The 18,370-nt window shown below is 37.4% G+C and overlaps 3 protein-coding genes across 6 annotated transcripts; 1 reads left to right on the top strand and 2 right to left on the bottom strand.

The window, feature by feature from the left end:
* Positions 1 to 202: 202 nt before the first annotated feature.
* Positions 203 to 5,262, bottom strand: LOC137737720 (uncharacterized). 2 transcript variants are annotated; one of them, XM_068477268.2, is made up of 14 exons: positions 5,023 to 5,262; positions 4,567 to 4,856; positions 2,737 to 2,874; positions 2,546 to 2,627; positions 2,303 to 2,379; positions 2,098 to 2,204; positions 1,872 to 1,986; positions 1,642 to 1,758; positions 1,459 to 1,550; positions 1,262 to 1,328; positions 1,104 to 1,182; positions 917 to 1,008; positions 629 to 772; positions 203 to 545 (listed from the first exon to the last, which is right to left on the bottom strand). In XM_068477268.2, exons 2-14 carry the CDS (start codon positions 4,843 to 4,845, stop codon positions 519 to 521), a joined length of 1,416 nt encoding a protein of 471 aa, XP_068333369.2. In that variant the 5' UTR covers positions 4,846 to 4,856; positions 5,023 to 5,262; the 3' UTR covers positions 203 to 518. The 2 variants fall into 2 exon arrangements, with proteins under 2 accessions (XP_068333369.2, XP_088539141.1); XM_088683015.1 differs by lacking the exons at positions 4,567 to 4,856; positions 5,023 to 5,262 and adding an exon at positions 2,957 to 3,143.
* A 3,852-nt stretch (positions 5,263 to 9,114) lies between these two features.
* Positions 9,115 to 11,966, bottom strand: ASHR2 (ASH1-related protein 2). Of its 2 annotated transcripts, XR_015955083.1 has the most exons (3): positions 10,616 to 11,940; positions 9,585 to 9,604; positions 9,115 to 9,488 (listed from the first exon to the last, which is right to left on the bottom strand). XR_015955083.1 is itself a non-coding variant. In XM_068477312.2 (2 exons), exon 1 carries the CDS (start codon positions 11,852 to 11,854, stop codon positions 10,646 to 10,648), a length of 1,209 nt encoding a protein of 402 aa, XP_068333413.2. In that variant the 5' UTR covers positions 11,855 to 11,966; the 3' UTR covers positions 9,115 to 9,604; positions 10,616 to 10,645. The 2 variants fall into 2 exon arrangements, 1 of the variants encoding a protein (XP_068333413.2); XM_068477312.2 differs by having other exon boundaries at positions 9,115 to 9,604; positions 10,616 to 11,966.
* A 597-nt stretch (positions 11,967 to 12,563) lies between these two features.
* On the top strand, positions 12,564 to 16,154 carry LOC137736889 (eukaryotic peptide chain release factor subunit 1-3). 2 transcript variants are annotated; one of them, XM_068476199.2, is made up of 3 exons: positions 12,564 to 12,780; positions 14,048 to 15,534; positions 15,621 to 16,154. In XM_068476199.2, the coding sequence occupies exon 2, from the start codon at positions 14,089 to 14,091 to the stop codon at positions 15,397 to 15,399; it is 1,311 nt and encodes a 436-aa protein (XP_068332300.1). In that variant the 5' UTR covers positions 12,564 to 12,780; positions 14,048 to 14,088; the 3' UTR covers positions 15,400 to 15,534; positions 15,621 to 16,154. The 2 variants fall into 2 exon arrangements, with proteins under 2 accessions (XP_068332300.1, XP_068332301.1); XM_068476200.2 differs by having other exon boundaries at positions 12,586 to 12,780; positions 15,678 to 16,154.
* Positions 16,155 to 18,370: the final 2,216 nt, after the last annotated feature.

The following is an 18,370-nucleotide window of genomic DNA, read 5'->3' as shown; positions in this document are numbered from 1 at the left end:
AATAATAATTATTTTTTATTATTTAAATATTTTTCATTTATATAATAATATTTAATTAGACCCAATTACTTAACACATCAATGCTTACCAGAAATTTTAATGAAATTATGACTAAATGATCACATTGATAAGGACTTCTATTAATTAATTTTTAATTTCAAGGATCATTAAAAATGATTGATTTCTTAAAAGTACCGACAGATACAAAATACCCCGATTTTATATCATTCCATAAAATTTTCAGGCCTCACAAAGAAAACTTGGGGCTGCATCATCATCTTCTGTACAGAAGCTCTCCCACTATATACATGGAAAGAGCGGAGGAGAGTGGGGGAGAAAGGCTGGCATGCCTGCCGGGGTCTCTACGAAAGTCCAAACTCCGCACTCTCTCACATATCTCGAAATGAAACGAACCAAAATCAGTCGACCAATTTTGGGTTCAGTCCAAGAAAAAAGTGACTGTACTTGCACTCGCACTACACTTCAGTCATATAACTCGAGAGCTGTCCCTTATCACTTCATTTTCCGATTCCAACGAAGCTAAGCTGCAAGAGATGACAGATTATCAGACTACAATACCAGTAGATAACGGAATGATCTAACACGAGAAAGGGAAAAGAGGAATTACAATGTTGTTTTCAGGCTTCCCCCAATATAATCCAAAGAGGATAACTGGCAAGATATTGCAGGCTATGAGCACGAAAATCATCAGTGCATGCATTCCCATCCATTCCATTACAATAGTCGGGCGCCTGTAGCCACACACATCAACCTGAGGGAAGAAGAAGAAACCGCGCAGTGAGAAAACTAAGCAAGCCGAACACTAAAGTATTTATGCTAAGACTGTCAAGTTGAAGAGAAGAGTGAAAGAAAATGCGAAAAGGTTTCTCTCGAATTCGTTGGCTAGAAACCGTACCATCAAGTAAATGGAAGCAAATAGAATGCCAGCAGCACCAGCTGTGACGCACATGTAACTGAATGTGTAAAGTGCCTTGTTTATATGCAGGCCTGAAAAAAAAGAAGCATAAAGGAGACGGTTTAGCGATAGAAAAATGCAGCAAGTTCGATTATATATATAACAAAATTGTACGGGAAGTGCGTACCAAATAAGTCGAGGACGAGGCCTAAGACTACAAGAGAGGAGGATGAGATAGACCAGTGTAGGATTCTTTCCCGGTGATCCTGCATTTGGAGGGAGTAATGGTTACAGATACGAATCCTCCGAGGAAGAAAAGAAGCATCTGATATCAAGTTTTCTCACCTTAAAATGGACAATGATGTGCCCGTAGTGCAAACCAACCAAGCAGGTAACAATAGCCATCATTGAGCTGCAACGACGAAGGGCAAGCGAATAAATTAAAATTTTAATACACGAAAAGATTAGAAACAAATAACTAAAATACATGTCCATCTAAATACTGATGTAATGGGATTCTGTAAATAAGTAAAAAAACACACCTCAGAAGTCCTTCAGGATCAAAAGGGGCTTGGCACCAAGAAGGAGCATCGGCAGGCAACGGGCCGTAATCGGGGGAGTTAAGACTGCATTCCTGTAAAACAGCAAATAAAGGTTAATCATTAGGAATGACAGTGAGGCACATTAAAATTAAATGAAATAAAGTAAAAGAAATGGATTCTTACCTCCGTTCGTGCGTAGATTGGTCTTTTATATAAATGCTCAATCCCCAATATCTTGCGATCAATCATCCCAACGGCATTGCAAGCCGGTCCTGTGTCACCCCGTACTCCACATTTTACCTACAAAAAAGAGATGAGTTAGAAAAGCAGGATAAAGCAAAAACATACGCCTAATTCTCAAAGGACTTTACAAAAAATTAAGGAAAGAACTAAGAAACATGATGGAAACTTACTGAAAATGTTTTTGGTGCAGAGGAGGAATCGACAGGAATCTGGTACTCCCAATCAGGAACATGTAATCCGTATAACAATGATAGATATAGCGTGGTGATTATCAAAGCCACCGTCCTGAGAAACAGGGCATACATTATTCGAAATTGAGCAATATTCACATTACTATTTTGAGTGATGCAGAAAAAGAAAAAAGTAGGACTCCTAATGCAGATAAATATTACTTACAATTGAGACCGATATTTCCTGAGCAGCGATCTTCCCGAGTTGACATTACTATCACGCTTTAGCCAAATCTCGCACAACGCTGCTACAAAATATCCAATTGCAATTCTCTGGGAATAAAGAGGAAATAGAAAACCATAGAGAATTGGTTAACTTTTGCCTCAAGTTTCCAACTTAAGAAATAACCCTAGTGATATGTAGCATATACCTGTAGAATGCCCATCCATCTCATCTTTGTGATATCAACCCCAAAAGTAAGATCCTTGACACGATGGAAAAATCCGCCTGGACAAAGACATGTCGGACATTGCTCAGTATACAGAACCTTATAGTTTGCATATCAAACTTAGCCGTAAAAAACGTTTGTACAATACATAAAATTACTAGTTCACTATTGCCATATGAACATATCAATCAAATGCTAATAGCTTGACACGCTATATTAGTGTACCTTGAAGAAAAAGGCCCAATGCTAGAAGCTTCAGCGTTCGTAAAACTGCTTTTCTCGTGGAAGCAACTCCGCACGATGGTTTCTGTGTGCACAAACATTTTCTGTTAGCTAGGTTCTTCCGAAAACAGCGACAGATTACTTGATCATGAAGAAAAGAACGAATTGAAGGAGCAAGGGATATAAATTTGTACCTTGTAAGTAAGTGCAAGGGAAACACCAACCATAAACAGGAAAAATGGCATGACTAAATCTGCAAGGGTTAAACCATTCCAGGGCGAATGGTTAATTGCGGGCAGGATTCCACCCATGTCGTCCACTATTATCATCAGCTGCATCAAACAATGGCGAGAGATTAAAAAATGAAAATAATTGAAATAACAATTAGGGGCACGAATGTTCGTGTGAACTTACGAGTTAATCAACACGTACAATTATATAAAAAAATAAAAATACATTCACTCATATTATTCATCAGAACAAGAGATGTAATTGTTTTATTTGTATGAGATTAGTTAAAGAGAGTTCCGTTTTAATCGTGTTATACATCATTAACATCATTTGTAACAACCGTACGTCTGAAATTAAAGAATATTATAGTGAAATATTTAAAGGAGAAAACGCGTAATAGCACTGGTTTCGAAGTGAGGAGTTAAATGACAATCAGAACAGTTGGACAAAATTCACAGCAAGTAAGGCCTGCAACAGGAAAGATAATTGATGTGATTCAACTTAAAAGTTTTGGCTTATCCTCCTAATGGTTGGACCAACCAGCTGGAGTTGAAGTGAGTGTCGGCTTAGCCGACGTACTTGGGAAGTATGGCCAATTTAAAGGACCCATCAGTACGTCAGACGAGATAGATTTACTCCATCAGCCCATCATATCAGATTAAATAAAAGGTCAAATAACTACGCAGAGAAAAACTTGAGATAGATTTACTCCATCAGCCCATCATATCACATTAAATAAAAGGCCAAATAATTACACAGTAAATTTACATGTAACCGTGTTTAAGAAAAAAATATTCAACAAGACTGCAGTAGACCAAAATGAATTTGAGACCTTGTGAGGGGCGAGAATAAATAGAGTTTGGTTATTTGTATGTGAGGATGGATGGAACACGTATACCAAACGTCCACATTTAAGTTTTCTTATTTTTAACGATAAGAAAAATATACCAGCAATTGTATACAAGAATATGTAACAGTGCAGGTAAGATTTAGGCGAATGGTGGTGGAGCTCCTAGTCACTTAATACAGAAAGCAAATGCTGACAAATGGGCATTGAGATTGAGGAGGTCGGTGTGGTACATCATGATTTCTTTATATTAAAGCGTTTGCAAAAGGAGAGAGAAAGGAGGGTGTCGTGTCCAGTTGCATTTGGTTTTTAGATCTGAATCGAGTCGGATTACACAAATCCAACATTCTACTCTCTAAGAAAATTGTGGTGGCCAAGGAATCAGTTGGTGGTTCATTTTTTGTAAGGGCGTCAGTTTTTCTTGGTTACTATTGTATTATCCATAAGAGTTAAAAATCAAATTTATATACGTGTGATATAAAATACAAATTTAAAATTTATTCTCAACCAATGAGCTATCCCGTTATATTTGTTAAGGGGGGCTAGTTTGGGGTTTAGCTATTTTGGGTGATATGAGCCACTTAACAACACTTGATTAGTTATCAATGATATTTTTTTGTTGACGGTTACATACAAACAAACAAACAAAGCAACCTTAAACCCATGCTTAGAAAAAGGGCAAAAACCTAAAACGAAAAAGAAAGACAAGACGGTGCCGTATCACCAGACGAATCATATTCGTTTCGTTTCCGTTTACTGCGTCGAAAAGCGTCGCATCCGATAAAGTTTGTTGCGCCTTTCAGCAAAAGGCAGAACTAAATCCGCCAAATGTCTTCAATATTAACCATTAAAATTTATTTCATCAATTTAAATTAATTTTCATCTTTTTCCATCACCAAAAATAGAAGTAAAAAAACACTGAAAAACCAGGGAAAGTAGACGTTACCACAACCGTGAGTCCGCGAAAGACGTCGAGGGAACCAAGGCGTTGCTGCTGTTGCCGCGACTTCGAAGGCAATGACGCCACCGCCGCTTCTTCGTTACTACTATTCATATAAGCGGCGCCACCGCCGGCGGGAGACTGATACGGCTGGATGGCCATCTCAACGTCGTCGTTCATACGATCATCACCGCCACCGATTTTAATGTTCTCCTTCATGATAGGATCTGCCATACGACGTTCATCGTCGTCGGAGCACCCTCTAATAGGCTCGTACATCGCCATATCTCCCTACCCTATAACCAAAAAAAAAAAATCATGAATCTTCCATCTTATATATCAGCATGTAAATGTGCATTACACGCAGAATCAAATATATGGAAAAAGAAATATCGCTCGTAATAAGAAGAAAAAGAAAACAAATATATGGAAACATGAATCACGACCAATGGCAACAGAAACCTGATATCGGAGGGGAGGGCAGCAGAGCCTTATCTTCTTTTCCCTCCTCTGGAAAACAAAACAAAATATAACTCTGAATATTTTGTTTTGGTTTAGGGAGGAGGAGGAGAGCCGCAAGGGGAAGAGGCACACCACCTTGCAGTCCTGCGTTTTGAAATGCTCCCCAAGTTTTCTGGTTTCTCCTTCTCCTCTTATGCTATAATTTTCTCTCCCCCTGACCCTGGTTATATATAAACATATATATATATATATATATTAAATAAATATAAAACCTAAAACGAAAAGGTATTTTTATATTTATAGTAAATGCAACTTGCAAGAGATATGGTTTTGTTGGTTCAGGTATATTATAGTAGGCAACAACAAACAGATATATATTATTTTGGGGTTCAATGATTTAAGTAGGAAACAGATTTGTTTCGGTCCGTGTATTTACGCTGTAAATTCCCCAAAGTGTCCTCCGCCCGCCTAACCGCCTAAGAATTGGTAAATAAGAACCTGCTTTGTATTAGGACTCGAGAGTAATAGTTCGTTTAGATATGTTTTTAAAATAATTTAAAGCGTTTTTTATGAAAGTATTTTTTGAACCAATTCTCAGTAAAAATGCAAGTAAATCTTGAAAAAAACCACTTAAAGTGCTTCTTGAAACAAGCACATAACTGGTGCTTTTTGTAGAAAACATTCAAAGTGCTTTTAGAATTCAAAAACACTTTATCTAAAAGCGCTTTCAACCATTTTGAAAGTACATCCAAACATTCCTAAAGCTACATCCAACTGAACTATAGTGTTTTAGTATACCACTTCGACTAATCGACCTAATCTCCAATTCTAATTACCAACTGATGTGTGACTCTAACTCTAACCCTTTGAGATTATTTGTCGTTAAGTTCTGATCAACTAATCTCCAATTCGAATATTAAAATAGCATATTCACAATTAAGTTATTTCCTCCTCCTTAATATGACTATATATCATCGTATAAATATAAATATAAATATATACACACACACATTAGATCAAGAATTTATCAGCCAATAACTTCAAAGAATAAGATATGCGAGAGTATGGTAGAAAATCTAGAAAATCACCTCTAGCTATGACAAGTATTTTATATATATATATATATATATATTTAGACGTAAATCTTCATCATTATGTATTTGATCTAGAATTTAGTGGCCATAAACTCCTTCCTATGACAATGGCGCTCAACATTCTAAAATTTTTCGATATCACAATAGCATATAGTATTATTAAATTAATAATTTATTTATATTATAACAAGTATGTATATGTTAACGAAAGTATATTATATTAAGTTTTAACAAATAAACTAAGTAAGATATTTCTAACATCAGAAACAAAACATCTGAAAATATCTTGACTGCCAACTTTAGATCTTGTCAATCTATTCTTGGCATCGGTTTCCCGAATCCTCACTCCCTTTTTTTCTGATGAGCCGCAAACACAAATTCCTGGCTTCCCAGAAACGTGACGCGAACAGCTGAAGCTGTTGATTGCTGGGATGGAACAGTTTTTCAGCAGCTCAGTTTTTTGCTTTTTCGGCCTGGATTTTGAATAACGGAAGCAAAAGCATGGGTTGTCTGTCTTGCTAAAAAGATGTAAATTCATGCTTGAGACTCATTTTCCAAACTTTATTTTCCATTTATTCTGTGTACGTATACGTTACGCTCGTATGTATCTATTTAGTACAGCAATAGACTATATATACAGTAAAAAGGGGAAAAGCTACTATTTGACTTTCAAAATTCCTTCCACAAGTAAATGGTTTTCCCACTAAGTAGAAAATCGACATGTGGTACACACTATAAAAAAGATTGATCGATGAATATCAGCAAGGGATATGGTTCACTAACTACGAATATTTGACTTAACAAAAAAGGTAGCTAGCAAAATAAATAAATATAATGTGCAAGGAAAGAAAAATAATGCGCGAATATCATTTCTTATAACGTTAACTCCGAATACTGCAAAGTACAAACGTATGACTTTAAAAAAAATAAAAAAATAAAAAAAAATAATAAATAATAATAATAATAATAAGATGACGAATAAAAAGGAATAGGCTTAGATTTAGAATTCGAAACTCTCGAAACGGAAAAAAAAAAGTAAAAATAATAAAGACGAAGAGGAATGGCTGCACCTGCATTTTTGCAGTTGATTTGTTTTATGGTAAATTCAGCGTTCACATTCAGTGATAAGCTTCCATTGCTTGCACATGTGATGAGGTTGCGAGATAAACAGACGGAAAGAGGAAAAAAGAGAGATTGAAATTCGAATATTTGTAAATTCCTTTGGATGGGACGGACAGGGGTTAAAATAATCGCAGAAATATCAGCAAAAGCACAAGTGTATCACACGACATCGTAGGCACCGTATACTTATTTTTGGTTGATTTTGTAGACAGCTTTTTTCGTAGTGACAAAAAGGAAATTATGCCCATATATCATGGAGTACGATTCTCTGTTCTTTTTTTTTTTCGTTTCCTTCTCTCATCTCCTATTTGAACAGTCACGATGAAACTATGTCAAAATCTTATATTAATTGTTTATAGAAAGAAAAACAAAATAGAGAATGTGAGAGGAGGGAATGAAAAATGATGGAAAAAGAAGGGAAGAGAATCTTAGTCCATATATTATAGTACAATTCGATCCAAACAGATTTCAAGCCCGTATTCTACATGAGTTTGATTTCTAACGCTAATGAATCACACGATGGTTGCTAAAGAGAGGCATTGCCTCTGTGAGTCTTTCCCCTAGAAGGATGGACTATCGTGACGAAAATACCAACTTGTCACCATTTTAAAAACGAGTAAGAAAGAATTTATGACCCGTTTGTAAGTGTTTTTAAACGATTCAAAACACTTTTAAATAAAATATTTTTGGAACCAAACCTTAGTAAAAATGCAAATTAATTATGAAATAACACTTGAAGTGCTTTAGTAGAAAACACCTTAAGTACTTTTGGAACCTAAAAATATTTTCTCAAAAAACACTTTCAATAATTTAAAATCATTTGCCAAACGAGCCGTTGGCTAATTAGAGTAGTTTGCAATTGACTACTTGAAATTATTCATTTGAAAGTGACAGTGTAATGCTCATTTGGTACATTTCATTTCCGTCGTCTAATGTTTGTACAAAATTTATTTAAAACAAAAAAAAAATTTTAACCTCAATTTTTTAATAGCCATAAGTCTCTCGTCCAAACACATCGTTAAGCAAAGTAACATAAATTAGGTAAACACGATTACATGCCATTGCCAGGGACGACGCCGTCCATGACGTCGTAGACCTAAACCACAATCACCCTAATAACTTTAGCACGGGCATTACGCACCGAGTGACAAACACAAAATAAAGGTTTACCTTTGGTGCCTAAACAAGTTGGAACCATTCCAAACATGAGTGGTGGAGTCGTACAAGGCGGTCATAAAAAATACATGCCGAGAATATGGTGGTTGGTTGGGCATGCAACTACAAGCATATGGTGGTCCGAAAAAACAAGTGGGGTGATTCACAAGGTCACCACCACCACCACCATCATATCATGTAATTAGGAAAGCGTCGACGTATTATATTCGATAAGAAGGTAGAGAAGCAGTTAAAGGGGAGCTATTCAGTTACCAAAACCAAACAATATACGACCCTTTTGCAATCAATTGGGTGTCATTACATTCACATAATTGGTAGTGCTTTGCCCACCCACCCTCCCTCCCTTCTTCAATATGGAGTTTTCTTTTCAGCAAAGCAAAAATCTTACCGCCTAAAGCATGTCAGTACCACCACGTAAACAAGGTGATGGCGACCGAATACTTATGTGCCAATGTTTCTGTAAGGATTAACTAACTTCTACTAAGAGTAGGCTCTATTGAATGAAATAAGACAATGGTTGGTATTTCTTTTGGGAAGATTGTTTCAAGCATATAGCTCTCAGGGGAGGGAAAGAGAGCGCATTTGCACGCCTGTGCAGGAGTGCAGACGCTGACCTGAAACAGAAAATTATGTTGGATCGCGCTACGTGCAATATTTTCTATGCAGAAACATGAAGGGTACACATTACTACATTGTTGGATGATAGACCAAGCATGGCTTCGAACCAAAGAAGGAAAGGAGCCCCCATTTAAAGGGTAACGCATGCCACATGGTAATACAATCCAAACAGCTAGCAAATGCTTATAGCCTATACACTCAATAAACATGAAAACTACTGATCCTTTTGAGAAAAGCTGCTTCGACGAAAAGTCAGCTGCCTAATCCCCCCTTTGTCATCAAACGTAACATGAAATTAAGCTCTCCTAACCCAACTAGGTATCAAAGTAAAGAATTCCCATTAAGCACCTGTTGGCTCTAACTTACAAAGGAAAAGAAAAAATGCTTCTGCATATTAAAGGACCACGGCACACGCCCCAGCAATCCACCCACAGAAATTATTAGGTCATGATACTCCTGAAAACAAGAACCAGAAAATGCCAGCTTACCCATTGCAAAGACGCATAACCAGTATATGCTTTTGCTTTCTTTAATTGAGAAGACATGACGTACCTATTTTCATCTCTTTAAGCCTGCGATCAGAACATTCAATGAGTATTTTCTACGTATACCTACCTATACAGATAATCTACTTTAATTATCTACAGAATCGTGGCTTGGAATCAAAATCTTGCCATTTATCCCTATCTGATCCATTAGTTTTGTATTTAGCTTAATACAAAAAATTTAGATAACCCTTGACTGATATGCATGTTCATATTCATTTCCCCATTAAAAGTATAGGCTTTTGCTACTCATTTCAAGTATGTACTCTTCACTCAAACTTATTCCACTATATATTTGTAGGTACTTACGCACATGAATCAAGATACAGGACGTTTACGCCTTCTATTTGTCAATTGCAATTGCTTTATTTATCATTAGGAAGCTTTACCAAGCGGCAATTGGATGTGTTGCATTGTTTTCGTTTTTTTTTTTTGTCTTTCCCTTCACAATCCTGAAAGTAAAGCAACTAAAGAAGTAACAACCTCAAGAGAACCAAAATCCACACAGGTTACCAATGCCTCTTAGCCGGTTCTACAAGTTTGATAACACAGAAGTTTTAAACCATTTTTTTTTTTTTTAATGTTCATAAACATAGTTAAACTTCGGTCTGAATTGCCGATAAATAAATGAGTTAGCAACGAACTACGTACAGTTTGCTAAGTATTCTGACTGATGACACATTATTTAGACTATTAGGTAATACATATTCGAATTGCCTAGCAAGGATGTAACAGAAGGACGTCGAATTGAAACATGCTTTCTTGAAAATGCATCTATTTCATCTCGATGAGTGTCATCACCTTACTTTCATTTCCTAATCACAACCTATTAAACTATTTCGTTAATAAAGAAGTTTACAAGCAATCATCACACAACAATTCAACTGGTGAGAGGCTCGATCAAAACGTGCAAATGCATATTTAGGGACGGGATTCAAAACTACAAATGATTCAGTTTCTAGCTGGAGTCAACATTAACTCATTAAGTAACTAAAACAAGAAGTGAATTCAACGTAGAAAGAAGACAGTGGCACTCACACAAGGCCAGCAAGCAAAGGAAGCAGTTAGTTAGCTATGCTCGTCTTTCTTAAGGCTGCCACAGACATTGCACTCCATGACATTCGAAGGACTTCCGTCATCTTTCGGGGGCAAAGGGGCCAGGGTGCCCCAGCAATTCGTTCTGTTGCACATGAACCTGACAAAGAAATAGGCGTGTGGGAAATCGGCTTCCCCTTGGGCTTCGGCTTTGGCTTCTTCAATGTCAATCCCGGATTCGGGTTCTGATTCCGAGGATGCCTCCATTTCCTGGTCTTGGTCCTCATCCATACCCTCTGCTTCTTCCTCAGCCTCCTCGTTGTCAGACCAACTAGCTTCCACCTTGCAGCGATCACATTGACAAGCAAAACCATAGTCCTCCGCCAGAGTCCTCTGCCGGTTCGAATAACTCTGATTCACCGGGAAATAGCTCAGGCAGATCTCCCTCCCTGCCGGAACATCATGTATCATCCTGATCACCATGTCCGTGTTGTGTTCGCTGTCTGTGTCGATATAATCAAACCGGCAGGCATTAGGGAGGCAGTCGTGGTTGAAGAACGAAGCTTTGGGATAAATGGCGTACGCCCTGCTCGACCTCTGCGACAATTCCGTGAAGGGTTCCATCAATCCGAAGGCGTTGAGCTTGTCCTTGGCCAGTAGAGCCGCTGAGAGCTCTGCCGAAAACATCTGCTTCTCTAGGAGAAATGGAGGAGGAGCACAGAGTGTCGAGATGAGAGAGTGAAGAAACTGGGCAGCTGCGGTGGTGTCGGCAACGGCGAAGTCGTGCGGCTGGCCCTGGAAAGACAATAGAATCTGGAAATTGGAAGGGGAAACGACCGCGAGGTTGTAGGCGGCGACCAAGAAACTGGCCTGGACCTGGCGATCGAGCGGCTGGGCGGAGAGAGGCGAAGAAGGGTCTCGGAGACGGCGCAGGGCTTGGCAGGCCCAAGGAGAGTGGGAGGAGGAGAGAGCGGCAGAGAGGCAATTGGGGCCGCAGAAGACGTGGTGGGAACACCATGGACATACTTGAGGCTGAGCTTGAGGTTGGGGTTTTTGTAGGGTTTTGAAGCAGCGGTGGCAGTAAGGGTGGGGAGAAGGAGTGATGAGAGGAAGAGCAGAGTAGAGGAGGATGGGAGAGTCTCTGAGAACGATTTCGCCACCCCTGAGTGGCTGAGCCGCCACTAACGCCCGTCCTCTCCCTTCTATCTCCGTTACCGTCAATAATTCCTTCGTCATTTCCATTTGCTTCCTGCGGTTTTAGGTCAGTTGTGTCTCGAACCCTAAACCCCTTCGTTTTTCAATTGGTGTGGAACTTAACACTAGTAGACTGTAATGCTTGATTACTCGCGACTTTAGTTACAAATAATTTTTTGTTTAATAAATAACAAGATGTTGTAAAAGCAGTGTGGATACCCTCTATAAAAGCAGTACTCACTTGAAGATTTTAGATATCAAGTCGTGTTTAGTAGGTTCATCATCTAACTGTTGTATTTAATATTATTGACTAATGGAAAGGTGAGGTGGAATGAAAATGGACTTGTGTTCAGTCTGTTATTTGTTATGCCAAAATGTGAAATGAACAGTACTGGATAGAGTTATGAATTCCGACTAGAGTGATTATCTAACCTATCTATATACATGATTACAAATCTTGTCTTACAAGTCTTTGCTAATCTAATCGTATTCCTAAGAGCTAATCCAACCATATCCCTAAGAACCAATCCAATCCAGAGTTATGAAAATTGTTAGTAATCATCTCCTTAGCTTGAGGTTTCGAAAGGGATAATAATCCTTTAGAACACCAAGAATGGTAAATAATAGAGTAAACCAATTGGGCTCATGGGCTGTAATTCCTCCAAGCCCATATAAAACCCAAAGCACCTTGTTAACCCATTGGGTTTATAGGCCCACCTCAAGAGAGTATTGAGGTTGAAAATTATAGGACTAAATTCTAATCGCTAGTCTTGTCTTTTGGGAGGAAGCAAGGTCGGTTCCAAAAAATTCCAAAAGTGCAAAGGGATGGTGGGACGATGAGTTAATCTAACCTAACCACGGTTAAAAGGTGTGTTAGGGTTAGGCCCGGCGGCACCTGCTATTATATAGAAATATCCTCCGCTCATTTCGTCTCTCGACTCTCCAGGAGCTCTCGGCTGCGCGCTTTCTAACAGGTCCTCCCCTTTTCCCCTTTTATTATTATTATTCTTATTTCCTTTTCTGATTTATCTAGGGTTCTTATTCGATTTTGTTCGCTCAATTGCTTGGATCTGTTTTATTTATTTATTATTATTATTTTTTTTTTGGGTTGAATTAACGAATTGGTTTATTTTATATTTCCTGTTAGTATATGGATGCTGTGATTGGTATATATATATATATATTTTTTCTGAAGGTGTGCAATCAATTCATATATAATTGTGTTTTATGACTTTTGCGTTATTTATTGATTTATTTTTGCGTCGAAATCATCAGGTTTTCTGCTTAATTTGTAGTTTTATTGGTATGTCCTGTGCTTATTAGCTTCCATTGTGAATAATTGTTATTTTGTTTTATGCTTGATATTGTATATTTATCATTTTTAGCTTGATTTCATCAATTAATTGCCGGATGTGTGTGTTTCGGCATATGCATTCGTCTCATCCCTTGTTACGTGCTATGGCCTGAATTGAATAGATTGCATGAAATATGTAGTGTGGAGGCCTTCTGGTATGTTATAAAGCAACGGCAACATGTGTATGTTTGTATGCTGCTTATTTCATTTTAATGTGGATTCAATGCCTTTCTCTCGTGTTCTCCGGATTCAGTATTTGTAGTTAGATGCATTCATGCTATTACCTTGTATTGCTGCTTGTTCTGCATTTTGGGTTGTAGGCTGCTCAACTATTTCAATGTGAAATGTGCTCCTTTTCGTGTGCTACGAGTTCAGTATTAAAAGTTAGATTCTCTTACCTTTTATGCTTCTTCATAAGCATTTTGGGTTGTTGTCTGCTTAATTCTTTCAACCTGAAATGCGTGACTTCATATCGTGTTCTACGAATTCATTTTTTATGGTTAGAACTTCTTTCCTTTTATGCTTCTTTATTTTCATTTTGGTTTGCCGTCTGCTTAGTTCTTCCAACAAGATTGTGACTTCTTGTTGTGTTCTTTGAATTTAGTGTTTGTAGGTATAACTCTTTTATTTTAGCTCTTACCTTATATATTTCTTCATTTTCCTTTTTGTTGACGGCTGGTTAATCCTTCCAAAATGAAATGTGTGGATATTTGTCGTGTTCTTCGATTTCAGTATTTATTGCTAAAATTTCTGTATCCCGGTACTTTTCACTTTATTACTTTGTTTCATATATTGCCTTTATTTGTTGAGTTTTTCACTGTCTTGTAACTGGTGGCTTTATTTTATCTGGTTTTGTTCATTTGAAACTCATGTATGTTATTTTGCAGGCCATCAATAGTTGTTTCAGCTGTTGCTGTAATTCTTCAGAATGGCAGATGGTCATGAGACTGATAAGAACATTGAGATTTGGAAGATTAAGAAACTGATCAAGGCACTTGAAGCTGCAAGGGGTAATGGAACCAGCATGATTTCTCTCATCATGCCTCCCCGGGATCAGATTTCTCGTGTTACCAAGATGCTTGGTGATGAATTTGGAACTGCATCAAACATTAAGAGCAGGGTGAATCGACAGTCTGTTCTTGGGGCTATTACATCCGCTCAGCAGAGGCTCAAGCTTTACAACAAAGTTCCTCCGAATGGGCTTGTGCTGTACACAGGGACCATTGTTACTGACGATGGGAAGGAAAAAAAGGTCACCATTGATTTTGAGCCTTTCAGGCCAATCAACGCATCTCTTTACCTCTGTGACAACAAGTTTCATATTGAAGCTCTGAATGAACTCTTAGAATCTGATGACAAGTTTGGTTTCATTGTCATGGACGGAAATGGGACACTTTTTGGGACACTAAGCGGAAACACTAGGGAGGTGCTTCATAAATTTAGTGTCGACCTTCCAAAGAAACACGGAAGAGGAGGGCAGTCAGCTCTACGTTTTGCTCGTCTTCGAATGGAGAAGCGCCACAACTATGTTAGAAAGACAGCAGAGCTTGCCACACAGTTTTTTATTAATCCTGCCACCAGTCAGCCCAATGTTTCAGGATTAATACTGGCTGGGTCAGCTGACTTCAAAACAGAGCTTAGTCAGTCAGATATGTTTGATCCTCGTCTGCAAGCCAAAATACTGAACGTGGTGGATGTTTCTTATGGAGGAGAGAACGGTTTCAACCAGGCTATTGAGCTGTCAGCGGAGATCCTGTCCAATGTGAAATTCATTCAGGAGAAGAAGTTGATAGGAAAATACTTTGAGGAGATTAGCCAGGATACAGGAAAGTATGTTTTTGGTGTGGAGGACACACTAAAAGCTCTAGAGATGGGTGCTGTCGAGATTCTTATTGTGTGGGAAAGTTTGGACATCAATCGGTATGTGCTGAAAAATACAACTACTGGTGAGATTATAGTGAAGCATTTCAACAAGGAGCAGGAGAACAATCAGAGCAACTTCCGGGATGCTAACAATGCGGAGCTAGAGGTTCAGGAGAAGACGTCACTGCTGGAGTGGTTTGCTAATGAGTACAGGCGGTTTGGTTGTAGTCTTGAGTTTGTCACCAACAAGTCACAGGAGGGGTCACAGTTCTGCCGTGGTTTTGGTGGCATTGGAGGAATTCTTCGCTACCAGCTTGATATGAGGTCGTTTGATGAGTTTTCTGACGATGGAGAAGCTTATGATGATTCTGAATAGCAATCAATCAACTCTTCCCCAAAACTGGTGAAGCAAGGTGGGGTGCAAAATGCCTGCACCAGTGCGCTCGGAGTTGTGGTTTCTGCTGCTGCTGCTCCTGAGCTATTCTCAGAAACATTCTCAGGCTTGATTGAGGTATCTATTTCTTCTCGCTTTAATATTTATAATATTATTCTCTTTTACAGCGATCAGTCTCTTTATCATGTTTTTATTTCTTGAAGGACATTACAAATACATTGTTATCTGATCCCAAAAACCTTGATCTGGTGAGATCGCAGAAGAGGCAAGGAAAACCGATCGTCTGGAACGAGGACACAATGCCGAGAGCTGCTGCTCCCTGTGGATCAGGACCTTCCGAACATATGCACCCGTGTATCGAGAACCCCTTTATGATGCTGGATTGTGGTCCTTGGGGTAGTGCTTTCGGTTAAGTTGTTGTATTTGGTGGTGTACTTGTGACTTAAGCCGTTACTGTCTTGTGGAACAATTTCCTAGCGTCGTCGCGGCGGCTCGTCTTTGAGATGAAGCCGGGCTGAATAATCATGTTTGAACTAGTAGTTCTCTCTCTTATGTGCGTGTGATGACTCTGAAGAAGTAATCTATGCTTCTTCTGGCTAATATTCCTCTTTATTTGGTGCTTTTGAATCCTTTTGGTGCTCGTCCTGCGATATGTGGATTTGTCGTTAAATTCGTAGATCTAGCAAAGAACGGCACCTTTTTGCAAGATCAATGGACGTGATTGGTTGCTGTGTTTACCGGTTTGCTTTCAAGTTCTAGTTTTCTTATATGAAAATGGTTCTCTTCTATCCTCCGTTTTAATCTGCATTTTTCACCTCCTAATTAAAAATGCAAAGTAAAATTGAAACAAAGTTCTTTTATGAAACAGTATATGAAGAATTTGGGATTTTTAGCAAAAAATGGTTCTTGATATATAGCATTTAAGAAATGGTTTATGTCTATTGTAAGTTATTTTGGTCATTCAAAAAATTAAAAATGTCCGTACTCGTTAAGTGGAGGTACTAATTTGACAAGCATCTCTTAAAAATGTGCTATGTTAACAAGAATATTAACAAATTTTTTAAGAAAAGATCAAGATCATTTACTCAGGGACTACATTTATCAATTTCAATGTCAAAGATCAAAATAATTGACTATTTTGAATAAAAAGTCAAGAATTTATAAAATAATGGCACAACTCTTCGAAAATTGGTGTAAACAAGTTCGTGCCTAAGTAGAGAACTCATTTTGAAAACATGTGATATGATTTAGAATATAGGGAAAAGATCTCTGCACTCATTTTTGGTTCTCATGCACATTTATTTGTTTCTAAAGCACATGAGAATTAATTGAAAAATAAATATGATGTGTGATTTCTTTTTTCTTTTTGAAATTCACAATGGGATATGCCTTTTGCACTCGTAAAAAATCACTTTACACTAATGAGTGTAAAAACTTGAGAAGAAAAAAAATGCATGATAACATTTTTTTGATTCAAAAATGTTATAGGCTCATTTCTCTCATCTTATAAGCTTTTTTTGTATTATTTGATATCAAATTAAATAATTTAAATAAAAGCAAAGCAAAGCATATGATTAAATATAGAAGTGTAGGACTAAATAAAAGACGTGTGATTATCATTTCTTTTATTTAAAAGAAAAAAAGAAGATAATTAGTGGTAAATTACGGTTATTCATTCTTTCTGGGGAGTGAGAATATTTATAGAAGCATTTCAGCCTCCACCTGACTACAAGTCTGACTTCCACACCAACAATGAGTTTCAAAACTTGAGATTTCTAATTTTTAATTTTAAGGAAGTCTCGTAATCTGCACTTTACTACTGGACCATGAGCTCATGATTGATCATAATTTCTTTGTAAAAGATGAGTAATAATTATCTTTCAAAAATATATTAAACTAGAACAAAAGAGAGGCCGAAACAAGAAAACAAACCCAAAACATCCAACAGAGCGAAGCTCGGCCCACAGAAGCTAGCCCTCCAGTGCCGAGGTCCTATAAAAAGGCGGCCTTCGTATTCATTCGGGGGAAATTGGAATGCGCATCCCGCGGCCGCCGTCAAAGCCAAGGCCACAAAATTCTGCCGAATCGTTTCTCTGTTTGTTGATTGATATTCTGCTTTGCTTTTCAGCCATTCTTTCTCTCTGCTAATTACTTTTTCTTATTCGCATTTGCGTGGTGTGTTCGAACTTGAAAATATCGCGATTCCTGGTGTGCGTGTTTTTTTTAATTGCTTTCTCAGACTTTGATTAAGCTCCTGATTAAGCCATTAATCAAAGAATATATATGTTAATAAATTTGAGTTAAAAAGTGAGGCTTTTGATTTGATGTGATGTGAAGCAGCAGCAGCAGGTCCCGATGATTGAACTCCATTTATATATATAAAAGTTTCAGCCTTGTCTGAATCAATTCTGTGTTGATAAGTTTTTACGTTCTGAGGGAGCTGCCCCCTTCACTTTTACCTTTTTTTTTTTTTTTTTTTTTTTTTTTGACTTTCTATGGAAGATTTTTTACATTTTTTTGTCTGACTTTCTATGGAAGATTGGAAAATCAACATTTTCCTAGAAGTGTGATATCCATACCAGTTTTTTTACTTTTTATATTTTTTTTAATTTTCAGCTATCGGATTGAAGAGATTTTAATAAATTTATAAATTTTTGGATTTTTGTGGAATTTAATTGATTTGTAGAGATTCTATATAAAATTTTGATTCAATTTTTTCAAAATCTCATGAGATGAGATTTGTAGATGCTTAAAATACACTACAAAATCTCTTTATTTTCCTCTAATTCCTCAACTTTTTCAAATTCTTTAAAATCAATTTAACTTGGAATGTTATAAATTCTTTAAAATCCTTATTGAATACATTCAGATTTATAAAGATTTTAATAAACTATCTTAAAATTTTAATTGAATACATCTTGAATTTCAGATAATCACTTAAAATCTTAATTGA

The sequence above is a fragment of the Pyrus communis genome, chromosome 13 (assembly GCF_041283825.1).
Source record: "Pyrus communis isolate YQ-2024b chromosome 13, ASM4128382v1, whole genome shotgun sequence".
NCBI lineage: Eukaryota > Viridiplantae > Streptophyta > Magnoliopsida > Rosales > Rosaceae > Pyrus > Pyrus communis.
This window is presented reverse-complemented; position numbering and strand designations above follow the sequence as displayed.

Excerpts from the sequence above, each read along its gene's own strand:
- LOC137737720 (XM_068477268.2), bottom strand. The coding sequence starts at position 4,845 with ATGGCGATGTACGAGCCTATTAGAGGGTGCTCCGACGACGATGAACGT. Across the intron at positions 1,987-2,097 it reads AGGAAATATCGGTCTCAATT|GACGGTGGCTTTGATAATCA; the intron begins GTAAGTAATATT and ends CCTGTTTCTCAG. Across the intron at positions 1,009-1,103 it reads CCTCGTCCTCGACTTATTTG|GCCTGCATATAAACAAGGCA; the intron begins GTACGCACTTCC and ends CTTTTTTTTCAG.
- ASHR2 (XM_068477312.2), bottom strand. The coding sequence starts at position 11,854 with ATGGAAATGACGAAGGAATTATTGACGGTAACGGAGATAGAAGGGAGA.
- LOC137736889 (XM_068476199.2), top strand. The coding sequence starts at position 14,089 with ATGGCAGATGGTCATGAGACTGATAAGAACATTGAGATTTGGAAGATT.